Genomic DNA, 26,921 nt, shown 5'->3' with positions numbered 1-26,921 from the left:
ACACACACAGGTACTAATACACGAGGATACATTTATTAATACATAGAATATGCATATAAACCTAACAGATCTTATCGAGAGGGTTATAAGAATACAAAAGGTATATACAGTATTCAGTCAGTTACAAAGAGTTACATATATCAAGAAGACATACGTTCAGTATATCATTCATTTAGACCGTTTCGTAAATGCACTTGGTTATAACTTCTACATTGGATACTCAAAACAAGTACATAACTCTTAGGAATTAAATTGATATCAACTGGTTGGGATAACAATTGAATTCTCGAGCAGTAATGCAGTGAAGTTGAATACTCATCCAAGCTAACCTCGGGTGGATCCTCTGGTTACTCTCTGGCAACCTCCGCTCTAGACTCTTAGAACAAAGGAAATTTCTGGCACTCGGACACACTGGCCGTTCCGTGGTTGTCCGGGCTGAGTCTCAGGATGGTCAGGGGGCGCGCTGCGAGAATGTCCTGCCCTTGGGAGCCTTCTGCTCCTGGGCCGTCCTGACCTGGAATTCTCCTTTGAATTCCCTTTAGAAAAGTCCACAGAATTCTCTCAGGCCCTCTGTGTTGCCTGTTTTTACCTGGAGGAACTTCAGCTCGTTCAATGGCTGAAAGTTCCATGGGCATCAGAGTCCCACATGGGTTACTCGGCCCTACCAGTCCCTGATTGGTTGATCAAGGTGAGATATGAGTCACTTACTCCTGACACTTAGGAATGCAGTCCAGATGTCCATCTGGCACTCCCTAGACAGATAGGCGCCAATGGATGACCATTGATCATGATAGCCAGGCTTAGCTAAGTGCATCCCCATTTGGGAGCTGTCCCTTATCAAAAGAAAACATCTTTAAAACAGCCTGCATGAATAGCTTCTCTGTGGCTGCACCACAGAGATGAACAGAGAGATGGGGCCTCATTTGGGAAAGCACCACAACACTTAATTCTGTCTTATTAACAAGCATTGCCGCTTCACTGCCTTATATTTATTTTTAAAAATGAAATAAAAAATAAGATACAATGATGAGTTCCTGCCTAACTCAAACATTGTGTGACTTTAAAAGCTGTTTTAGATAGCAGAAAATCACCTTGCTCTTACAAGCGAATCTGTTAAGCAGAGTTTTTGTTAACACAACACAACTTTGTCTGTCAATGAAAAAAATGACCGCGGGCACTTTTCCTTCCGCCCTATATTCTCATCTAAGAGTAGAATAGGCAAACCTTCCAGTGAAAGACAGGTTCCTTTCGCCCAAGACTAGCAGGAAAACAGTTGAAACTCACCACACCAAGACTGTTAACTGGATCAACCTTTTCCAATAGCCTTGCAAATGTGCTCACACTGTAGGATATGCACTCAGTGTGCCACAGGTGTCACATTTACTGTACATGTCAAATCAGTTGCTTTCTGTTGCAATTTTTTTTCTCCATAGCATCACTTTATCATTTATACAGTATGACTATTCCAGAGACATTTTCATTGTCGATAACTATGTAGGGAGAGCATGTAGATTCCAAAACACTCTATGGCAGCAGGAGTTAGCAATTACCTGCTCGAAAATGAATGTGTTCCCAAACACATATACTGTACAATTATCACAACATTTGCAAACTTTCCCGATACATAACCACGTTATGTACTCTACGTTATTCTATTTTGTCTGTCAGTGAACAAAATTACCGTGGGCACTTTTCCTTCCCCTCAGGTTGTTTAAAAACAAAATCGCTTTTGACAAGAACCTCCATCTATCACTCTCTCACAATTCATTATGCATGAATGAGTCAAATTAAAAATAAAACGTGTTTACAAAGAAAGTTAATTACAGTACAGTTTGGTATGCATGATTAGCAACACGGGGTCATTGTTATGATTTCTCTATTATTATCAAATCCCTCAACTCGTTCATTTGTGGTCATTTTGGAAACATTTTGACATGTTCCTTTTAACTACATTGCTGTCAATATTGTAGCAATAGACAAATTGAAATGCTTGGAATTTGTAATGTAGGGCGCTCTGAACGAGTTAAACATTGATGCAGGACAAGTAAATGTATTTCCCACAATCTATACTGTAGTGGCAGTACAGTAGCAGTTTGAAATTATTCATAGTTATTAATAAATGACTTAGCTTCGATATCACACAAATATCATGTTGTGATATTTAGAAATATAAAAAATGTCAATATAGTGTCCATAATATTTGCTATTTTAGTTTTTCAAAGAAATGTTTGTTAAAAGAAGTTTCATGGTGACAGCCGGGTTTGAACCCCCAACCTCCAGCATGCAAGGTACATGCCTAACCCATTACACCACACACATAATCATAGGTGAATGAGTTAAACTGATGCACACATTTACAAAGAAAGTGTACTACTGTGATCATTTGAGCTACCTGTATATGAATATAATTATATCATTATTAGTTTAGATACGTGATTCCATATTATATTCCCTATCAATTAAATTCTAAAAAGTATGTGTTTTTTTACTGCTATAACGAGTGCAAATATTCATAGGAAATGTTAAAACATTATAACTTTTTATGAAGTATATAAACTTAATATATTCAGAAGGAGCACATAAAAACTTTTCCAAAATAACCACAGTATGTAACCTAATGAAAGACTTTGATGTTTAAAATGTTTAGGAAGAAAGTGGAATACTGGTGTGTATTTTTTATTTAAACTACCAATACCAGCCATATACTGTACAGTTTACATAATATCTTTATGTTCCTAAATTAATATTGTTTATGACCTTCAGATGCGTTATGCCCCTCTTATTTTTATGCTCAGCTACTAAAATTTCCCTTTAGTTGTAAATATCTATATAAATATCCAATATTAAGCGGATTAAAACATTCACAGTAAAAGGATTAAATGATTAAATCGTTTCACTGACAACCAATGCACCACGAGTGGCCCTGTTGGTCATTTTGGCCAGCCAATCATAGCGATGAACTGTGGATAATTTTGTGCAGTACGGGGTTGTACCGTGCATTTTGAATGGCTGCATCTGTATGTGCATCTAAAAAAATGCATTCTTTTTTATTGCACTTTAGTGTTTGTTGTATTTCCTTCACAATACAATTAAAGCAACATTTTATTTTGTTTCTTTGCAAAAAAGAGTCTGCCACACTTTAACATTTATTTAGAAATCTACAAACATCCTGTTGTTTCTAATGAGACCCAACATAGGATCTATTTTATTCCTGCACGGCATAAAATAGCCCTCATACATTCCAAAACAAAAGAAAAGCATTAGTCCCAACAGATTCTGTGAGCCCTATCCATGTACGAGTTCTTCTCTCTCAAAGCCAGAAATCTAAGAAGGATTGTTATTTTTAAGAATATCATCCATTTTACCTAGTTCAGGAAATATGAACCTTTTCAGGTTTGTCTTGACTGAAGATAAGATGGTCAAAGAAAATTCAAGTCATTTAAGCCCCCAACATCTTGGATGGCACACTAACACAAAAAAAAAACGGGAGGCAACAAAAACTGAGGCAGGCAGAAAGGACCTATGAAGATTAAATACAAGGTGTATAAGATTTCCCTTGTTCTTCGATCTTTCTCTCTCCAACTGCCACCCTCAGTAGATCTAGTACTTGTTTTATTTTAAAATTTAAAAACACCTTTTCTTTCATAAGTAAACTAAATGGAATAGTAATTTTGTAACAAAACAACACATTGCAAACATGCCAAAACTATTCAATTTCAGTTGGCTTTACTTTGGTAGGTTGGACACAACTCCATAAAGTCCCACATTGTCAGTTTATAATCCTTTAGAGAAGATGATGCTCATTACGTGTTAGCCTTGAATCTCCTGGCAATGGTGCTAAAACACTGGCGCTGTGAAGAAGACACAAAGCAGAAGCAGATGGTACATGCAGGTTTTATGATAAACTACCTTGCTGTGAATTATTTCTATGCTCCGTTGTAGCAGGTAGGACAGGGCTAGAGCCAGAAGATTATGATTCTGATGGAAGCAATGCTTCTGTCAATGCTGTCAAAGGATACAGGTAGCCAGGCATGTTCTGCTGGATTTTTGCACAATGCTGTAGATATCTCCCTGGTGTGTAGGGTTTAAGCCTGTTGTGGTGTACTACTTGGTGTTCTGCTTATCATTTTGTACTGTCCACAGTTGTATACAGAACTTCAGATTGGGTGTTCCTAGTTTTGAGCCAGGAGTTGACTGGGTCATCAAACCACACTAAATCCCCTACATTGTAATCATGATGGTGAAAGCCTATCTTGAAGCTTCACCAATGTGAAGACTGAATCGTATATGATGTTTTCTCCAGTAAAGTATACTGTCTACTGTGTATATACAGTACATAACAACAAAATACAAATAGCTCGTCTTTCTAAGTCTCCCCCGGCTACCATTCTGTCACCTGCAAAGCCTCATTTTACTTGTTTTATTCTGAAATTAAAAGAACTCTAGTCCTCAAATATAGCTCCACAAAAGAAAACATTACAAACATAATAGTTGTCTCCCCTAAAGATCCTAAAGATCTGTCCTAAAGATGGGATACTAGTTATATGATCTTAAAGAAAAAGGTTTGAAATTGATTTGCCTATTTTTCTTAGTTTTATAAGGTGATGCTAACTGAGAAAATCCCCCCTTTTGATCGCATTTCAGTAAGATATTCACTCTGACAACCAGTCTGTATATAATTTAATCATATTGTAATATATCCTATTGTTTTGGTAGGTCATGAAGGACACACAATTCATAGAACACAGCCCTATGTGTAAATTAAAAGGCATGAGGTATGCCACCTTTATTTAAATGAGAGATATTGTAAAAGACTGAAAGCAAGCATTCAGCACACTCATTCCCTACCAGAGACTGCACTCTTTGGTGGTGACAACCTATCCCCATTTAGCCACTCTGCCAAATGGTGGTAACTGAAGGGGAAGATAGGCTTCAGGAGAGGTCCCATTTTGCTACAGCTCCTTCCGTTCACTGGAGACCTCTGCACTCACATGCTCTTTCTCTCCTGCTGGTGCTGTGTGTTTAAAGCATGCCCGGAGGTGCATTATTCCTGTGTCTACATGCATGTATAGAGGCTATATGCACCTGCTAAATGGCTGACACACATACTGCGAGAACAGCAGAGCATGTACAGACCTGTTCATGTATTAACGATTTACATCAATGTCTATATTTTTATGTCTAAGGGCTTTGTGAATTGCAGCACTGCCCGACACAGTTGAGTAAAGCGGCCTTAATCCCCAGAGCAACTGATAGAAATACTTTAAATCTACAATCTTACTTTTTTTTTTTTCTTCGGATGTTGCTTTGGCTCCAGCTGTATGATCTCTGACCCTGCTCCTGTTAGGGTGACCCTAACCTTAGTCCCTGTAGGGATGTCCATCATAGCCCCTGCCAGAGGCTGACATATACACACCAAGATCTCAGACTAAAATCCCACAGTAGTGGTTTAACATTCCTATGAGACTCTTTTGTAGTGTTCTGATCTTCACTGGACTGAAATTTCACAGGAGGCAAATATTAATTCAGGTGGAGCTCCTATGCTGTACCTCGGGTGAGAGCCATTCCTGAAACTGTTTGGATCAAATATGGCACAACATATAGAGCTATTGTGTGTGCTTGGAGTAGAAGCCCACCATTCCACTGACACACTGGTGTTTCCTCCTTGGGTTCCATGGGCTGTGTTTTTTCCTGGAGTCTGGTTCCTACCTTGCTGCACTGAACACAAGCTACTTTTCCTCTACAAGTACACGTTTCTTTACTGGCTGAACACTGTCCTGGCTTGCTGCTTTCTTCTTGATTGTTTTACTGGCCATGATGGCCAGGAATATACTACTACTGTTTGACTACTTTTAGTTTACCTCTTCCTGTACTTGTCGCAGGATCGTGCTGACTCTTCCCTTCCTTCCTGAAGTGTTTACCTAATTCTTTGCTATAGAGAAAATAAGACCATTTCAAAGGTTAAAAACAAGTGAAGACCATTCTGCACATCCAGAACATTCAATTAACATTTCATATATACAAGTACAAGTATTTAAACAAAGTGTTTTAACTAAATAAGAAACACTACAACCTGTACATTGGAAACAATATTATATATTTATGTTGACAAATAATTTTCCTTATATGCTTTGAGAAGAATAAAAAGGCAAACAGAATGTTACAGTAGGTTGTAGAGTTAAATTATAGTTAAAAGTACAGAATTTAAATCAAGGGGTATTATGTTCAAAATGTACAATATACTAAACTTTTAGAAAATAATTTTCGTAACTGTATTGCAAAAAAAAAGATACTCAGGAAACACTCTAATAAAAGAGTGACCAAAGATACATTTCTGGGCTTAGAAGAATGCCCCGCACAGAGAGGTTAAAAGAATAGAATGTTCTTAATCTTGAAAAGAAAAGATGATGAGGGGATGTGTTTCATTTATTCAAAATACTCAAAGATATCAAAAGAATCAGCAGTCACTGGAATTCTTCTTTTTCTTTTTTCTAAGGCATCTCCTGTGGCAGTTAGTCCTGAAAATGATGAAGGAAAGCTGTATAATGACAACCAGTGGCACCATGTGATTGCTACAAGAAACAAGGCCGTGGGAACAATCATTGTAGACAATCAATACAGAGGTAATAGTTAACATCCTATGCTTAGATTCATCATATTCATAGCCTGCCTTGAGACTGATTCTTTTCTGTCAATTTCTTTTAAACCCTGGTTCTACAAATTCCAAGGTGAGGAATTATCAAGGTTAATCTTTGCCTTCCATTGTGAGATTAGAATAATTAGGAAAATAGTTTTTTTTCCCTTTTTGAACTTGCATTTCAATTAAGATACAGTATGCAGCCAAGGACCTGCACCTTTTTCACAGGGGCTTGTTGATTCACATGTTCACCATGCTTGTTAATGGACTTTCTCAGAGGTTCAAGATATCTGTATTCTGTTTCTTTGTATTTCTGAATTTTTTTTCAGCAATTTAAATATTTTATTTAACTATACAACAAGTTTATTTAACTATACTTGTTGATTTTTTTGTGTTTTATTAGCCCATCATTCTGTTTTTATGAATATTTTTTTCATATTTAAGGTAAATTAGCTCATCTAAGACAGTGTCGGGATTCTTATTTCTGCAACTTTGTTCTATAGAGATGTGGAAATAAACATTTATGACATATACTTTCAACTAGTTTCTTTGGTAGTTAACTAATTACCAAGAACCTTAGTAACCACTTACAAATATGAATGAATGTTTAATATATAGCACTAAGAAGCTATCTTACTGTCAGATACAATAATTGCAGCCCTGTAAGCATTGTCTGTTACACTTAAATAATTGGATCTTTCATCACATTTCCAGTCATTATTAAACTGTTTTATGTTTTTTTAAGAAGAAGTGCTTCATGTCTTATATTTTTTTCCCACGAAGGATCTGCTTTTGCTACAAGTGGTAACACTATCATCGGTGAGAACACTGGAATCTTTATTGGTGGTCTTCCACAAGGCTTTCTAATTTTAAGAGATGATACAGGTATTGTGCTCTAGGATCATCTATCCCATTTTATCAAAAGTATTAAGTGTTAAAGAAAAAAATCTTATAAGTAAGCATCCTTTAATATAAACTTTATAAACCACCCCCAGGACCCACCAAATTCACAGACAGGAACTTTCTGGGCTGCATCACCAATGTGTTCATTAAAAAGATGGACTCTCCAGGTGAAGTGTGGGAGCCATTGGACTGGGAGGGAGCAGAGGAGATAGGTGGTGTCTATCACAGCTGGGAAGGCTGCCCTACTCAAACAGTGGAAGGAGCTCATTTCCTAGGACAAGGTACAACTCACCAAGTGTTACTGTATGCTCCTACAGCACATTTCTTCATAATCTCCTAAGGAAATGCATTAGAGGTACACCTTATGTGGGCAAGCTTGCAACTTTGAGGAAAATGTTACTTGACCCCTTCATACTAACATAACAATATGTTGGCATACTTTCAACTAGCAGAACATGAAAGAATAAGTCAAAATTGATCGCATACTTGGTATGCCAATGTCAAATTCCATATATGGTACTTGCTATGAGGATATGTTTTTTACAGGATTTCTTTGCCTACCCAGTGGTAAACCACCATCAGGTATTTGGTTGGAAAATTTCAATCTGCATATTTGTCAAAGTTCTATTTTAATTAAGGTCAAATATTGAACTTTGGCCAGTACTGTCATTTCCTCAGCCAGCCTTTACTGTGTATTCATTGGCTTGTTTCGTCGTTATAAGAATTTGACCAAACTGCTTTAATGGTGTTACTGTATTTAAAAGACATTCAGGAGGAGGTCATATTCATATGTCCCACTTTCACTCCCTTGTATATAAATATTCCCCTATGGCACACAACTCTGCTGGAATCTTTTCTACCACCCCTCCCTCTATTCTAAGTTCACCATTGCACCATTTCCTTCTTGTCTCATTTCTCATAAGAGAGTGGGGTTGTGACAGCGCTATTCTTTGGCCAGCACTGTCATTTGCTCAGCCAGGAAAGTTAATGTCAATGTATGCTATCCATTTATATGTGTCAGTTCATTGCATTGTTATTAAAATATATCCAGTCTACTGTAATTTACATACAGTATGTTTGTGTGCTTTTTATACTGTATAAACAACATACTGTAGGTCAGAATTATTAGGCAACCCTTACATTTATAAGCTTAGTAGTAAAAAGTTACATCTTCTCTAATTAATTTGTACCTTCCAGGCACTGTTAATTAGAAGTAGCTTGCAAATAGATGTTCTTTTCTCCTATGAGATTCCCAATTTGCAACTAAAAAAACAAGAAATGTTACAGATAAATAGTAAGAAGAAGATTTTAAGCTTAATATAAAATATACAGCATAAGGATATTAAATACATTGCTTCTCTGTAGAGTACTTGCAGAAAGATCTTAGCATAGGCAAAAAAAAACATAAAAAGGGGGTCACTGAGGAATAGGAAAAGGTATCTGTCATCAGAAGAAAGTATAAAGATAGTAAATAGTCTGTAGATAAGCATATTGGCATATTATTTTGCTTTATGAGACCTCTGTACATACTGTATAGTTTTACTGCTTAGTTCTAAATTATATTGAATTCTTTGTTCAGTGTTTAATTCTGATCACATTGTTTACTATCAGACTCAAAGATGTAATTATTAAAGAATACAGTTTTTTATTAGTAGTTATCCAGTGGTTATTGTGTGAGAGGTAAATAAATTCTAAAAATGATAAAATATAATAGAAGATGTAGTTAAATTTATTATCACGGTCTTTTATTCTGAAAAATCTTCTCTGTGTCTTTTAATACAGGTGTGTTAGGTATTTTCAACAGGTGGTTCTGTAATTAAGTTCTGAAATTATTTAAATACTTGTGTTTACTTTCTTTAAAGTTAAACATTTCCACGGATCTCTATTTATTTTTTTTGCAAAACCCAAAATTCAAAGCATGCCTATAATTGGTGTTGATTTTTTTTCAAATTCAAATTTGTCGTCCCCTATTAGTTGCAATATACAGTATGTTTACTTTAATCTCTTTAAGATTTTACACAAATATAAACTAGATCATGATACTACAGTATATATATACTGTATATATCATATAGTCTTTTACGTTTTAAAGGTTATTACAATTTTGTACATGTGTACAGCTTTTTGTTTGGCTTTTTTAGCTATTTTCTCTTGCAGTAAATGGGTGTTCAGCTGAGCTCAGATGAATACATTTTGGCAGCCACAAAGAGCTGGTGTCTATGGTACCTAATAAAATATGTCTGGAATTGTACATTACAATATCGCTCATTCATCAGTGAAATGGAGCACAAAAAGTAGTGCAATGTGTCATAGATTTTCTTGTCAATGACTAAAAACAAGAGCTAATAAAAAAAATTCATGACAATATGAGGCAAAGAAAAAAAATGAAATCAGTTGTCAAGTCCCTGTAGAGTAAAAACATATCAGGTGTATTTTCAATTATTACAAAATTGGCAAATAAAATCCATTTAATTTTCATGTACCGTACATAAATGTTTAATAAAAACAAAATTAGGTGGGTGTGTGAATCATTTAATATATTTGGTCCCTTTTAATTTACTGTAGCAGTTCTACTTCGCCCATGCATTAATTAAAAGAGAATTAGAATAAAAGATTTAAAAAAAAATCCCTTTGAAGGTGACTGTATTCCCCTAGAGAGTACTGTATTTTTAAATTTTATTTTGCTTTAAATGTCTTTTGCTGTTAATGTCCATATAAGCATTGCATGTACTATAAAGCTTTTTTTTTCTTTTTTCAGGATATTTGGAACTTTATCCATTCGTGTTTGCTGGAAAAGGAGATTTTGAGATTTCCTTTGATTTCAGAACAGACCAGCTGAGTGGCCTGCTGTTGTTTGCATATAATGAAGCAGAACACGGCTATGTGATTGTGGGTATTGCAGGAGCAAAGCTGTGTTTTAAAAACTGATCTGAACTTTTTTTTGGGTAAAATTTCTGAATTGTTCAAGACGCATAATATTTGAAAAAGTAGGAAATTATCTTACGGTTCACTAAATTGCCTTAATATTTAATTTTACTGCAAAAATAGAACTGTGTAGATTATCCTTATATTACTAAAATGAGATTAGTTGATTACCTGAAGATGAGTTGTATTAGTTATCGTATGAATTCATTTCTTATTATGTCTGCTTCCAAGAAGTATCTCAAATGTATTTGAATCCCTCAAGCCATGGAGCTGGTCTCGTGGTTGTAGCAGCTTGGGCCATTTGAGCTCTAGTGATAGAAATGTACTACTGTACTAATAAAATATAGGGAAAACTTGCAAATGACGATGCCATGTAAATGTTTATCATTTTTCTTCAACAAAGTTCAATTTAAATGATCAAATTAAGTGAAAAACTTTTTTTTCACACCTGTTTTGTTTGTAGCTAGTGTGTCTATTCATTTATAAAATATTTCTGCAAAAAGCTAAAAGCTGTGAAAATAAAATCCACAACAAGTGTTAAATAAGTTTGAGTAGGTGTCCTACAGAGGAGCAGGTATACAATAAGTTCATTCCATATTAGCCAGCAGCTACAGTATACCTCCCTGCAGCTCATAATGGGCAGCCCACTGAAGCTAAGAAGTTGTGAGCCTGATCAGTACCTGGATGGGAGACCTCATGGGAAAAACTAAGGTTTCTGCTGGAAGAGGTGTTAGTTTGGCTAGTAGGGAGAACATACCCTGCAATCTGTGTGGGTCCTAATGCCACAGTATAGTGACAGGGATACAATAGTGTAAAAATGCACCATCCATCGGATAAGACATAAAACCGAAGTTCTGACTCTCTGTGGTCATTAAAAATCCCAGGGCATTTCTCAAAAAGAATAGGGGTGTTACCCCGGCATCCTGGCCAAATTTCCCATTGGCCTTTACCAATCACGGCCTCTTTATAATCCCCATCTATGAATGGGCTTCATCACTCTGTTCACTTCCCCACTGATATCTGAGGTGTGTTGAGTGTACTGGTGCACTCTTGCTGCCATTGCATCATCCAGGTGTGTGCTTCACATTGGTGGTGTGTGATGGTGGATGAGAATCCCCATTAGCTGTAAAGCATCTATAGTGGAGTGTCCAGAAGATCGCTAATTAAGTGTAAAGAATAACTTTATTAGAGTATATGAATCCTAGCAGAGGTATTTTATTCTTGATGTTGTTGCTTGGCTATTGAGCCTGGATTTCAGGGTCAGGGTACGGTACTTATTTGTAATTAACTGGAAACTGTGATCAATGGACCCTTTTCAAAGGAAATGAATTATATTCGGCCATTTGTTAACTTTCTGGCTACAGGAAAAATCAGTCCATTTGTTAAAAAAATATTTTTATTTTCAAGGTGGAGCTGCAAAGTGGGACTCTGAGCTTCATCATTAAGTGGAATCATTACTTCACTCAAGTAAACCTGTGGGTTGGTCTGTCTTACTGTGACGGGACCTGGAACACAGTGTTGTTGAGGAAGCAGGGCTCATCTGTGGAGGCCACCCTGAATCAGCTTTCAGAGCAAGTAGCAGGGTCTGTGGAAGAGGAACTGAATTTTAACTCACCCATATATCTTGGAGGACTTCCAGCTGAACTTTACAATTCCTTCCACAGTCTAGGTCTACAACATGGTGAGGAAGGCTAGAAGATGTTTTTTTCTTTTTTGATCCCATTAGCTGGAAGTCTCTTCAAGAAACAGGATTTGATTGGCAAGATAAACAATTTTACTGTGTTTGGATTGAGATCTCCATGTTATATACAGTGACAAGGAAATTAATAAATGCTTTATTTGTAGGTTACAGTACATCTGTTATTTCTACAACTTTCAACATGTTGCTCACAGCAAACAAAATTGCAACCCATTAATTTTTTATGGAAAAGGCATTGACAGTAGAGTGGCGAATATCCGACCTTCGCTTATCTGACATTCAGTTTTATCCAACATAGCAAATCACCATAGTGTATAGTATATACTGTAGACTATGCATGCGTGTACATAATATTTTGCCAAATCCGATGCTGCTGTGTCTCTCTGTGTCAGGTACTGCCGTTGACGTAGCTTTGCTTGCTGATTTCGTGCTCGTGATTATTATTTTTCCTATTGTATTTTTGAAGCAACACTAGCTTACATTGAACAACAAGAGGAGGCAACTGCTACTGATATCATGTTTCTAAGATGCTGGCGAGACCTTGCTGCAAGGAAGAGAACCACATCTGGGAAACAGATTTCACTCATTTTTTTAAATAATAACTAACGATAGTTCTGTACTCTGTTATTTTAGTATTAAAGTAGATGAATAAACCAGATTTCATACTTATACTGCGCTTCCATGAATCTATGATTTCTCCACTCTGCATTTCTGCATTATCCGACATTTTCAATTATCCGACATACTATCGGTCCCGTTTAGGTCAGATAATTGCAACTCTACTGTACTTACATGTTTTGTCAACTACTGTAGATTAATTAATTTAAAATAAATTCTCATTTACTACAACATCCAGGAGAGTACTGTTTAGATGGTCAATTCACTTTTTCAAATTTACTTTAGCTGTATGCATTTATAGACCCTTACAGCTCTACATATACATACCAGACCTTCTGTATGTATGAATGGGGCCTTCATAGATTTTTATAATATATCAGTGGTGGTATATTATAATATATCAGTCTGATGACTGTTACTGTCATCTTATAACAACAATTGTACTTTTCCCAGTAAATAATGTACATCTGAATTGCAGTTTTAGAGTAACAAGAAATTATTTGTTTTTTGATATTACTAAGTAGGCTGCAAATCAAGTAACTACTGTGTGTTAAGGAAAAAGCTAAGTTTGCAGTCAAGTCACTATCAATATAAAAACAGCCTTCCAGAGTTGCTAATGGGAAAGTCAAGACAAAAACTATATTCTGTTAAAATGTACAGTATTTTTATATTTGCATTATATACTGAGATTTAGAGAAGACAATGTCTGGATTCCCTGGAATCTGGACAGAGTTTTATTTTCCAAGTGCATGATTGTGCTGGTTTCAATACAACAGAAGCCAAGAAACGTGACATTAATTTCTTATTGCTTGCCAGGTTTCGGTGGTTGTATAAAGGATGTTAAATTCACACGAGGGGCTGTCGTAAACTTGGCGGCTGTGTCCAGCAGTGCTGTCAGAGTCAATCTGGATGGATGCCTGTCAACTGACACCACAGTTAACTGCAGGGGAAATGACTCCATTCTGGTGTATACAGGCAAGGAAAGAAGAGTACAAGACCAGCATCTGCAGCCATTCACTGGTAAGAGACAACTTTATGAAATTTCTCCTCATAATGTTTAATATATCAGAAAGGGCCTAAGATTAAGGCTGAGACTGTGAGTTCTTTTTTTCCAAATCCACATGATGTCTTATTACAGCATGTTGTTACAGGACTTATGTAACTGGATGCGGTAGCAGTTTCAGTTATGTAAATCATAAGTGTTTTTCTCTTCTGACATAAAAGGCTGAAATTTGTGGTTACTTTAGAACATTTTTTTGCCAGTATCATTGAAGTTTTATTGAAAATACAACTACAGGTGATACACAGGTGCCCCCACTGAACTTGCATCTCCTTTATAAGGGAGAACCAGTATAAAGTAGGCCAAAATCAATCTACAATCAACAATGTTTGTTACAAGTCCTTGTCTTCAGAAAGTGTTTATACAAATGCTTCTCAGTTCCTTTGTCTTCTTTACATAATATTTTCATAAGAGTGATCGGTGTAAGGAAGGATATTGATAGAAAGGACTCAACATGTCTATTTTCGAAAAGTATTTGCAAACACCCTTTATGATTAGCATTTTATAGGATATTCTCCAGTCTAAATGAGAAAAGGCATCATTCATAAAGTATCAGAGCCAACAGCATTTTGACCATGACAGTAGAAAAGTTATGTATTTAAAAGCAATTGTCAAATTTATTAAGAATATAATTCATTATAAATGTGCTAAAAGCCTGCACCACATGGTAATGACATAAGTATAATATTGGCATATTCCAGGAAATCTAGGTTGTGAAGTGATTAAGGAGTACAGAAGTAGAGAAGTTTATTGCCAAATATACATGTACTTTGGAATTTGTATTTGCTCTGATCTCTCATAACATACAAACAATAAAGAATAACAACAGGACAATATGCTGTGGAGAAAAATAAATATGTAGTATTGGAAAAAAAACACGGTAGACCATGCAAAAAGTAAATAATGCAGATGTGCAGAAAGATATAGTATATGGATATTGGATAAGAATGAAAGATTTTTGGTGTCATGATTGACTGTGATTGATAAATTTGAATTACTTTGTTGTATAAACATTAAATTACCTCATTAATGGAACAGTTGATTAGGCAAAGGTGATGACAAGAAAATAACCTGTTGAATGTCAATGCTAGTGAAAAAAAACAAATGAAACAATATTCTCCAATATTAAGAGAGCAATGCCTTCATACCATCTGTATATAGGTTAGACTATATAAGAATATATAGATTCTTTACTGTATATGAAACCATCAATGGGATCAAAAACACTTTAGCAATGAATCAATGTTTTGTGTGGGCCACCCTGATGGACAGAAATGACTGTGGCACAGGTGTGCAGAATGATATGCTGATTGTTGTGTGCAAGAGACAGTCAATGGGGAGGTCCAAGTGTGATGATCTAGCAGGAGTGTCTAGTTGCTACAGAACTCCACTTGTGATGATTGATGGCCACTTGACTGCATGACATTATATTGATCAAGAGCTGGGACCATACTTATTGCTTTTCCTTCAGGGTCATCTTGAGATGACAGCATTCCAGCAGGTTCTCTTGCTGCTCATGTAAGCATGGCATTCTTGCGCAATGAGAATGTACCATATATATCCAGGATGCCCTCTTGCCAGACCTGAACCCCATTTTGAAAATTAGGGATTAGCATGAATGAAATTTGAACACTTTGTATTGCTTCCAGTGGAGGCCACACATTTCTAACCTATGACTTCCACAGTGGACCCCTGTCGATCATTTTATTGACAAATGATAATAAGCAAAATTAATTTGCCTATCTGATGTCTGTTCAATAAAATATCAGTGCAACTGGTACAATAAATATTTTTCCTCATAATAGGTTAGTGAATTTGTGGCAGTCATAAATTATAAATTTATTTTGATCGGTCCTTATGCTGGTGATTCTATAGACAATATGTTCAGTACAGTACAATAAGTTTTTAATTAAGAGTTCAATGTAGCTATTAAACTGTGAATATTTTGTAATTACAAGTGATGTTCAGTGTATTTCCAGTTCTGAAAACAACTTTGTGAATGAAGTAGCCGAGCCAAAGCAAAGAAACTGATAGGAAAGACCAAAAGACTTTGTGGAGGTTTGAGAACCCTGTTGTAAATCTTCTTTTAGTTTGCTCTCAGGAAAAGATTAAATGTGTGTTTATTTCACATTCTAAAATTGTAATTCCTCCCTCATTCAAAGAATACTTATACAGGGTCATTGCCTCAAGTGAAGGTGGTTTGACCTCCAGCCCCTGGGTTCTTGGTCGCACAAGAGAAGCAGGTAAGCAGGGAAAATCCCAGGTGCCGTGTAATCAGAGAAGCGCACATATTTGTTTGTGTCATAGTTTTCAAAAATCCCATTTTATTCTTATCGGTACAATGAATGTAGCAGTCAACGAGATGAGATGGCACTCCTGATACCTTATCGTGTTCTGCTCTGTAACAGTCCACATCAAAATGAGTGGCTTATTATAAATGAAGCAGCTGTTCCTATGAAATAAACAACAGTTCCCTGAAGGAAGGCACTGAAAGGGTTAGATATTGTATTGTTTTCTAAAGATGTAGCCTCTCACATTGTGCTCCTCTCCTGCTTGATTAAATAATGCAAAGGCTGTGCTGCCGGTGTGTTTGTCTTGACATTCTGACAGTCTCACAAATTACAGAAAAGAAGAACATGACAGGCTGTGTTCAGAAAGCATACAAAGTTTAACATACATTTGTGTTTTATTGATTTTTTTTAAATTGGAAAACAGCTTCCTCCTCCTCATCACCATCACGATCATCATCATCATCATCATCATCATCATCATCATCATAATGATCATTTTTCTTCTTAAGTTAGTATCCAGAATGATTTATGTGACTCTTTAAAATATAGTGTAGAATATAAACAGGTGTAAACTATGGCTGGTATTTTTTAAGAGTTAATATTTAATTTTTCAAAACAGATGAACAACAGAAAACAATTATCCTCCAGAGATTTGCAGCAACCAAGCAGACACAGGGTACAAGGCAAAACAACACCCTCACTGGGTTACCATTCTATAACAGGACACACACAAACACGCACAGGGACATTTAGAGACACCAATTAACCTTACCAGCATGTCCTTGGAATTAGACCACCCCAAGAAAACACACACAGACACAAAGGGAGAATGCTATCTTATATGTAACTCTACTTTTATGTATGTAGGCCAGTTTATTAAACACATTGGAAAGTAGGTTAATTATTGGACAACAAAATCTTTAACACAATGGAATAAAAAATAAATCTGTGAGTGTATTTGAATGGGTACCTTTAAAGACCCGTTCAAAATATGTCAAGCCACTGCAGTGACTATAACTAATACTATTTCATTACCGGCATTTCTGGTTTTATAACAATATAAGTTGTTTTAGCAATAAAAAACAGAAGACTTTATAATCACTTCATGTGCAACTTAATGAAAACTGGCACATTCAATATGGAATATCTAATGAGAAATAGCAAAATACTGAAATATTCTTAAGTATTTGCTGGCATTTAAACCTTAAAAATTGGATAGGGGAAAACATGGGCGTCTTGGTGGAGTAGCTGCAGAGTCCACATGCGGGCTGTTTGAGCTCTATATTAATCATCCTGGCATGTTGCTCTGCTGGCTGGCCCAGGTGTCTGCAGCCGGAACAGTCATCTGTAATGAAGTTTGAGCTGGCTGCCAAAGTGCTTGGTGCAAGCGTGTCTAGTCAATGGGTATATGGTTGTATGAAAACACACATTGGCAGTTGTGTTCAAGTAAAGGCACTCTACTTATTAGTTCCTGGTACCCCTACAATGTCCACATTGTACTCTGTAATATTACATATTTTTAATTAACCCAAATACAACAAAATGTGCCAAAGGAAAACAAAACAATTAACTGTAAAAATGCCATGCATGCAATGGAGAATGAGGTCCTAGAGGTTCCAGCTATTGGATGACCATTTACAAATTTAGCTGAAAACCTCTGACAGTATTATACAGTGTATTTACAGTACATTTTTGTGACATTCCAATTCAATGTTATGATTAAATTTCCATTGTTAAAGCAATGTGCTATATCTTAGCACAGCATACCATTCCCAAAAATGTATATAATTATAAAGTTTTGTAAATAGTATTAATGTAGAGTTATTGTAATAATGAAATGTTTGTGTTTGGCATGTCATAACAGTTGTTCAACCAAAAAATTGAGCTGTTATAATTAATTTCAAGCATGTGGGAATGAGTCTAGTAAATCAACATATATTTGCAGGACATTAAATCAATCAAATGCATTATGTTGAAATTCAATTGTACAATTCAACAAGAGAACAGTTTGTTTTTTAAATGAAAATCAGGATATATTAAATATATTAATTATAATATCAATATGATTTTTGAAAAAAAAATGAATGTTTTGAAAGATTTTGATTTCTTGGATTAAAAAAACGAGATGGAACATATTTGTATATTTCTTAAAAACCTCAATTAATGTTTCTTTAAAGATTAACCTAGTGCAAAAAGAAGCAGATTGATTGATCATTTTGAAATATAGCCTAGAATGAATGGTAGAAGATGTACAGTCATATTAAATCAGTGCTGAAAAAGTTACAAGTCTAATAAATTGTATTTATGCTAATGGTTAGATATGATTTACTGCATCTATTAAAAGTGAAGAATATGTGTGCTGCTTTTCTTGGGGCTGACTCTCCCATTGCCTTCTCTCTCTCTTATTTTTATCCTCATGCAGTTCCACAAAGTGTGCTGACTCCCTCCAGAGTTAGCAGTGTAAATGGTTACCGTGCTGAGGTGAGCTGGGACGAGACTGCCGGGGTCAGAGGTGTAATTGAGAAGTACATTTTAAAAGCATACAATCGGGACAATCCCAGCATGCCTCCAATCACTGCCGAATTCCCAGGCAGCTATCACCTGACAGGTAAGTGCGGTTCATTGAAAGGTGGGGCAGGGATAGGCTTTAGTAGCAAGTTGTTTTCTTTAAGATTGTTAAAAAAGAAAAGGAAAGCTTTTTCCAGAATGGTAGTAAAAGGCCCCTGGTATTTCCTAGATAAACACATATTATCTTGTAGAACTAGCTTTAGAACAATCACAGAAAAACACACACTCTTTTCAAGTATATTTGTGATAATGCTGTTCTGCTTCACACATGTATTTAATGAAAAATATGTAGAAAAATAGAATTCTGAAAAAAATGCAATGAAAGCATGATCAGTTTTGAAATGGAATGGATGGAATGCTTTGACTTAAAATGGACCAATGCTTTTGTTGGTGAAACTGCCCAGATTTTTATAAGTCTATCTTCATGCCTAAAGGTTTGCATTTATATAATTTTCTATTTATTTTTAGATACAGATTTAATTTTTCAGACTGAAACTTTGTGTTAGTTGCTTTGTACAACACCAATGTGTTATTGCCTGGAACAGACAATCCCGGTGGTTGTCTGCATCTTTAGTAGGAATAAATATCTCACCTCCTGAGGCAGACTTTACTTGCACTGAGAGTTTGCTTTTGCCTGACACAGCCCTTAACTTCCAATTCTCAATTCCCACGCATATTCCCTTGCTCTCTCCCTTCATCCTGAAGTTCCTGCAGCAGCTTGACTCACTGGCTGTGTACTGTATGTAATGTATTTACATTTAAATACATTTCATTAAATACATTGCATTGCAAATAAAATTAGAAATATGTATTTTCAAATATCCCTGTTAGAAGTCTCTGAACAAGACTCAAAAACTATAAAGAATAAACCATTATGTATGGGGTATGGAATATTGGGAAAACATACTTAGTATACATAAAAGTTTTCACAGTATAAAACATACATACTACAATATACTGTATATACACATTCTGTCTGTAACAGGTCTTTATTTTGCAATATGGCATTTCATAAAGGTTCTCAAACTTTCTGGGGGCAAGTACCAGCTGAACTCTGAAGTAAATTTGCAACCAAAGTAAAGAATAGCATTTTGGAAAACTAAGACAATAGGACAAAATAAGTGCATACTAATTTCTGTAATGTCAATAGCCTTTATTAATATATCATAGTTGATCTTATAGAAATTAGGTTTTTTAAAATTTATAGAAAGAAATAGGATATTTAATTGTTTTTTTACATCAGAATCATGTTTTTTTTTTGTTTAACAAGAATACACTAATAAAAAATACCAAATATACATGAGAGCATTTTGTTTTTCAAAAGTCTCAGAAATTGCAAATAAAATGGGTAGCAATTTAATTTAGACAACACCTTTCCTGTTGAAGTATGAGGATTGTAGTAGTGAATTATACTGTATGTTAGAGTGTAAAAGTAGGAAAAACATATTTGAAGGTTTTCATTGTTCTGCAGATCAGGGGTTTCTACGGTATGTCATTAAAATATTTCCAATGGTGTCTACAGAGGATACTAATTTATACACAACCTATGTTTCGTGTAATTTATTTTCTAGCTTATTAGATCTTTTTGCCCCATGATCCAATTTCCTATTTTTAAATTATTTAACATATGCAAGCTTCTGGTGTGATTTTCATTCCAACATTGTCTCCAAGTTACTAATGTGTGTGAATTATAATACAATTTTCCTCTATGATGGCTTTTTCTTTAATTATCCAAGAGTTTGCAAAGTTTTGCACATGTACAAATGTATTAATACTTAGTAGTCCTTAAAATATTTTACCCTATAAACTCATACCACTAGTTAGAATTACATTGCAATCTTTACAGTCTCGATAACAATATTTTAATAAAAATTTCAATGCCATAGACATTGCTGTACATCAATACTTATGAAACACTTTGTAAACACTCAAAATAGATACTCGAAACCTTATAAAAAATATAATCCATACTGTATTATCATTTAGACTATGAGAGTTATTAAACAATCATTAAATAGTCAGAAAGAGGTGGATGGTTGTAAGGAAGGAATTGGATAAACTTATTTCTTATTGGATATTTCTAAGGCTTGAGGGGCCGTAATAAGTCCATCTGAAGTGGTCAGAGCGATGAGATCCTGAGCCACAAGTCCCCAAGCAAATGGAAGCAGCAAAGATTTTGATTCACTTTTGGCTCAGTGAGATTTTCTTTTCATTGAGTGACTCTCTTTTCATTATCAGTCTCACCATCTATTTACCAAGTAGTTTTAGATTTTTTTACAGTTGGAAGAAATTACTTTTGTGTAACTTGTTTTAATTTGCAGAACCTGCTATAATTTGTTTTAATAAAAACAGATGCATCACTTATTTATCTTATTTATCATTTATTTTTTCCAGCTTTATCACCTGTATTTGTGATTATTTTTTTAAATTGAATAATCAGTGAATTTAAAAATTTTACACGGTCACACCATTTTAAAATATTCCTTTATTAAGGTTAAAGTCAATAGCCAATATTTTTCTTTCATTTTTTAAAACAAATATCTTCAACCTTTTGTATTATCTAATGTTATCATTTGGGCTGTAAGTCTTACTCTACATAAGACTGTAGAGTAGGATTGAAATTCTATCACTTTTACTGATTATAGAGACATATTTGTCACATGTGGTGAGATTTTTCTGTTAGGAGAAATATTCTAAATATTGTAGAAATATATGTATTCTATAAATAAAATTAAATGTTTTAACATTATATTAAGCATTCATTTTTATATATGTACAGTAGGTAAAAGCACATAAAAACTATTTCCAATAAAAGACAATTTACTATAAAAAGAAAGAAAATCAGTAAAAGATGATTGGACTAGTCATTGGCTTAATTGAATTAAGCACTGGGTGTCAGAAAAGCCACCTGGCCAATTACAGACAAGCCAAGGTGTTTACCTTCCCTGTATAAACTACATGAAGTTGACAGCAATCTTTCCGCCCACAGATTAACATAATGAAGGAGAACAGATTATATGGAATATGGCCAAAGAGTCATTCAAATAAAAAACGTTAGAAGACGGCATTTTCTCTCTGGTAAATTATTAAATACATCTTAATCTGCAAACCACAAAATTAATTAAAACCAATGCAATCTGAGGTCAATTAAAAAAAAATCCATAGTGCTTATGCAAGGAAAAAAATGGAATACAGTTTAGAAACTTACCTAATTCTTAATTATAATTCTTATAATTTCTTACGCTTACCATTTATGAATATAGTATTAACAAACAAATCTATAAAGATATATACCACACATGAGGACCCATTTCAGTGCACTACAGAGAAAAAAAAGAAATTCTAAACGTTTTAAATACAAAGTTAGTGCAAAAGTATGACCTACTATCTACATTTTGTCACTATTAAATCACATCATTAGTGTCCCATATTCCATATCTTCCTCTGATATCTTTCATTTCTATGATTAATAGGTGATATTACTACTTGATAATAAAGATCTTTTTAATTTAGGCCTATTATGAGAACTGATGGTTATATTATGCTATGTTTGAGAAGCAATTGCATTAGAGCTAGTACCGTTAGTTTTAAAACATATTTGAAATATGAAAAAATAGAATGACACTTGCCTTTTTCTTCTGTTGCAGGCAATTTAACTGGCCTAGCTCCTTTTACAAACTATAGCATTACCCTAACAGTGTGCACCCTGGCTGGCTGCTCTGAGAGCTTCCATGGAAGGAACATCAGCACTCCACAAGAGGGTAAAGTAATTTAGAGGGTCTTGACTCGCACATTTCTTTGATGAATAATAAAATCAGAGAAGAGCTAAAATGGTACAGAGCCATTTGCTGGAAAACTCCAAACTAATTTGATGACAAAGTGCATTGCCAGCCTATAATTGCTCCATTTTTTGGGGGAGGGGGGATGTGTGTGAAAATGAATCAAACTCTATACCCTTTAATGACATGCATCTTTAATAGCTGTAATGCAGATTAATGGGCTTTTTAATTGCTGTTACATTGTTCATGCAAGAGCCTTGTCATTAATACGAGGCATCTGAAAGATTAATGAAAGCTTCTTCATTTTACTATGCCACAGAAGTAAATCTAGAGACAGTCTGGCTAAAAAGAATTGATTGTATAGCAAAGTATGAAATTGAGAATCAAACGCTTGATTTCCATGCTCTCTTTTGAACTGCTGAAGGCTGCTTAAAGATTTGCTGCTGAAACAGTCACTGAGGCAGTGGAGCTTTCATTCTGTTTCTTTATTTGCTTTGTCATTTAACTGTATGTATGGAACAAATCTCTCCTCTGAATATGAACTGAGCAGCTTACAGCTTAAAACAAATAACATGGATATTCAAGGAACATACTGACATAAAACAATAGAAGAATAAAGACAAATTAATCACATATGACAGTTATTTTTCTTAATGGCTTATGGATGTGTTCATAAATATTATTGGTTTAGTTTTGCATATTTTGTGTGACTATGCCTTTTCAGTAAAGGTTTTGATAAGTCTGAGCAACCTCTCTCATCCTCCTGGTAGTCTATGTTTAGCCTGGCCTTAATGAAATCTTTGGGTTGTGTTTGAGGAATATCATGATTTTAGTAGTCTCTGTAGAGTAAAAAGGTCAATTAAAGGCTGACGTTATTACAGTGAAATTACAGTTTTAATTTGTACTATAGGTGCTTAAACTGAATTTAACACAATTTATCTACCGTATACAGTATGTGTCTGGTTGTGGCTGTAGAACAGTATTATATAGATCAAGTTTTACATTTACATTTAACTACTGATACTTTTTTTGATTAACAGTAATCACTTAAGAAATATGGTAACCAGGAAGGAAGGTGCAACTCCCCGGTTCTCCAAGGACTCTTGCAGTCTATTAAAAACAAAAGTTCATAAACTTGTTCAGAAATCATGTTGATGTCCAATATATTGAAACAGTTGTAATAAACATTTTTTATCCTCTATTTCATTTTCATATTTTAACAATGTCGTTTTCATTGTTATCCCCAAATTATCTGACCATTACTGTATATTTGTACATAAAAACATATATTGTACAAAAAACATATATTGAAAAGTCCACAGAAATGAAATTGGAACCCTGACAAAATATATTCAGTTATGCTGTGAAGAATATATGAAAGTACTTTAAAAAATGTAAAAAAAAAAATGAAGCCTTAACACTCCGCTATCAATGTGTTTTGTTTTCTAAATTCAAAGAGCATGTGGTGGGCTCTATGATCTGGAGTCAGTAGTTTGAACATTGGTCATGTCACTAGCCAAGTGTGACTGGAAATCCCCAAGTGGTGATGCACAATTGGCAGAGTGCTGCCAGGGTAGGGTTGAAAATAGTTGACAAGGAAATTAAAATAGCACGTGGCATTCCATGGAGGTTACATGGGGATTTGATTCAAGGACTGAAATCCCTTGATATAAAGACAATGTCAGCCAAAGAGAGTTCTTTAAACTCCACAATGAAATCAGGGTACCATCAAAAATTGTAATTAAGAAGAGATGCATTTTGGACAAAAACTCTTTCACAAAGACCGTGAGAATGTGGAACAAAGGACACTGCCATGCTAATCAAGTGGATTTTCTGGGATCCTTCAAAAAATGCAGGAGACCAAGCTTTGATGCCACACATTATCCAGGTTCACCGAGGCTAAAGTCTAGCTAGCACTTAGGGGACCCATGGCATAACATTCTCATCTTCCAAGAAAACTACTGTTAAATGAGCAGTATGAGGACATATAATGTCCTGCTTGAGTGTTGTCATATTAGTAAAAGCCCAAAGGAATGGCAGTGAGTGAGGTTCTAGGAACAATGTAGTACTTTGCAGTCAAGTTGCCATCAATCACTACAGATGTGATTATGTAGAATGCCCAGACCTGGACCTCCCTATCAATTTTGGAGTGGTATCTGGACTGTGTTGGATTGTACATTCTTGCCTGTTTATAAACATAATGAGGCAATTTAATAGAAACAGTCAAAATCATGTAAGTATATCAACTCAGTCATGAATGATCAGTTATTCAAAATGACACTTAAAACATTTAACCAATATCTAAAGTCCATATATTTTATTCTTCCAAAAATACACAAGCATAAATATAGTGATGTGTTTGTTTTAATAAGCAGCATATACAGATGCAGCCATCTACAATACACGTTGAAACTCACGAAAACACTCCATGGTAACCCACAGTCCTGTCCGGCATACAAAATTCAGAATTCTTTGTTACTAGCTGCTGCTACAATCCAAACAAGATGTACAGCAAACAATTAGCAGCTGCACAGCTCACTGAAGTGATTCACACTATTGTTCATCACCATTTGTACTGGGGACACATTAGATATTAAACTGAGAAGTACATATTTTTTTATTAAACTTCATCTGATAACTTCAATGAATTGTGTGGAATGAATTAGGTTTAAAAAGTCAGCAGAATGTCCTGATTTGGGGAATATCAAAGGCAAAGACTATCAGGAAGAAAAGGGTAGTTTGTTATTAATGGAGAAGTATTCATGGTGAAGTACAAACTTCTGGTCAGCAACTACTGTTTTCTTCCTGATAGTTCCGGGGAAAGCCCATTGTACAGTACATGCCACAGTCACCAAACAGAAACTGTCTAGGAACAATGGACAGGGCATGGGCCCTGGAAATTAGGTCTGGGTTCATTTGCATCAACAGAAACTTGAAGGGAAAATGTTTTGGACTTTTGAAAGTTGGACTTTTAAAAGTATGTTGTTGTTTTTATAAACCATGTACATACCACTTTATAAACATGTAACCTTGAAAAAAAACTTACTATGGCTTTAAAGCAGTATTTTGCAACAATGTTGTTGCTAAAATAGGTAAAAATGTTTATGCCCTTTTTTCTTGTTTGGCAACATATTTGCACTTTGAATTAAGTGGAATGGTAATTGTCTCAAGTGTTGATCACAGCTGGATCTGGAAGCAAATTAATTATTATTAACTGAACAGGTCTCATTTGCTAGTGCTTCTATAGTACCATTTTGTGTTATTGAAAGTAGCTTCCAAGCTTTTTTCGTTCCTGAGATATAGCGTCTTATTTTCCAGAAACTTTTCCATTAGTAGCACACTCTGGATAGTCAATGTATTTACAGGTAATTACATTACTAAATGTGAGGATTACGACACCTGCAAACTGCTCTTTTGCAGCCTGTCTGGGGGTGGGATTGGCTGGATTTTTTGAATTTGAATAACATTTCATTGCATTTGTGTGAATTGTAAATTTAAATCTGTCTCCATTTTAGCCTAAAAAGGAAACTTGAGGAAACAATTACATTTTCATATAAAAAGATTTAACAGTCTTTTGAACTATGTATCTAACAAATAATTTTTTTTTTCAGATATTATTGAAGTCTGTATTTGTGATACGGTAGTGTTACAGGTCACAGCCATAAAAGCACGAGATCCCCTTAACTCTAAATAAAGAATATTGAAAGCCTCAATATTGAGAATCTTTAGTGTTATTGTTTTTGTTCTTTAAACTAAGAGCACAACTTAGTATTACAGATAAAATAAAATAACTTAACACAGCGTCTTATTTATAACTAAAGCAATGTTAACAACTGAGAATTAACATTGTTATAGCTCCAACTCTGTATAACAATAAATTTTACATACAGTATACATTAAGAAGACTCAAACATCACATACAGTATATTTTATATTAATAGTGTAATGAAGATTACACTAGATTTTTACAAGGATTTAATGTTATTTACAGCAAATAAATTATTACTGACCTGTAAATAAAGAATACTGAAAAGAGATGTCAATCTTCAGTGTTTTCATTGCCCTCATTTAATTAAACTAAGAGCACAACTTAGTAATCGTTCCCCCTGTCCACTCTCCTAACGGAAAGTTCCAAGTCTAAAGCAGCAGTATAGCAAGTCGAAGGAAGGACTGAATACATCATATGGATCTTAATAAATGAAAAACATTACCATTCCATGAATCAAATCTTATCTACCCTTTACAGTAGTGTTTCCAATGTTTTTTTGCACATACAGCGTGCTATTAATTACTTTTGTCAACTTAGCACATCGTGCCCCTTACAAAACATGTAATCTAATTTCCTAGCATTTACAATTTACAATATGTAACAACATCATTAAAATCATTACTTAAAACTTATTTTAATCTGGCCTCTCTTTTGTTTTTTTATATGTTTATT

At 34.8% G+C, this 26,921-nt stretch overlaps 1 protein-coding gene across 2 annotated transcripts in view; it reads left to right on the top strand.

Annotated features, from left to right (window-relative positions):
* Positions 1–26,921, top strand: part of ush2a (Usher syndrome 2A (autosomal recessive, mild)) — a 409,409-nt gene that overhangs the window by 117,694 nt on the left and 264,794 nt on the right. For both annotated transcript variants that reach the window (XM_015346259.2, XM_069180084.1), the window contains exons 22-30: positions 6,497–6,623; positions 7,421–7,522; positions 7,633–7,821; positions 10,299–10,429; positions 11,873–12,146; positions 13,599–13,802; positions 16,005–16,085; positions 18,556–18,741; positions 22,349–22,462. In XM_015346259.2, the coding sequence (XP_015201745.2) occupies positions 6,497–6,623; positions 7,421–7,522; positions 7,633–7,821; positions 10,299–10,429; positions 11,873–12,146; positions 13,599–13,802; positions 16,005–16,085; positions 18,556–18,741; positions 22,349–22,462 (1,408 nt within the window). The remainder of the gene's footprint in view (positions 1–6,496; positions 6,624–7,420; positions 7,523–7,632; positions 7,822–10,298; positions 10,430–11,872; positions 12,147–13,598; positions 13,803–16,004; positions 16,086–18,555; positions 18,742–22,348; positions 22,463–26,921) is intronic.

The sequence above is a fragment of the Lepisosteus oculatus genome, chromosome 2, assembly GCF_040954835.1.
Source record: "Lepisosteus oculatus isolate fLepOcu1 chromosome 2, fLepOcu1.hap2, whole genome shotgun sequence".
NCBI lineage: Eukaryota > Metazoa > Chordata > Actinopteri > Semionotiformes > Lepisosteidae > Lepisosteus > Lepisosteus oculatus.
This window is presented reverse-complemented; position numbering and strand designations above follow the sequence as displayed.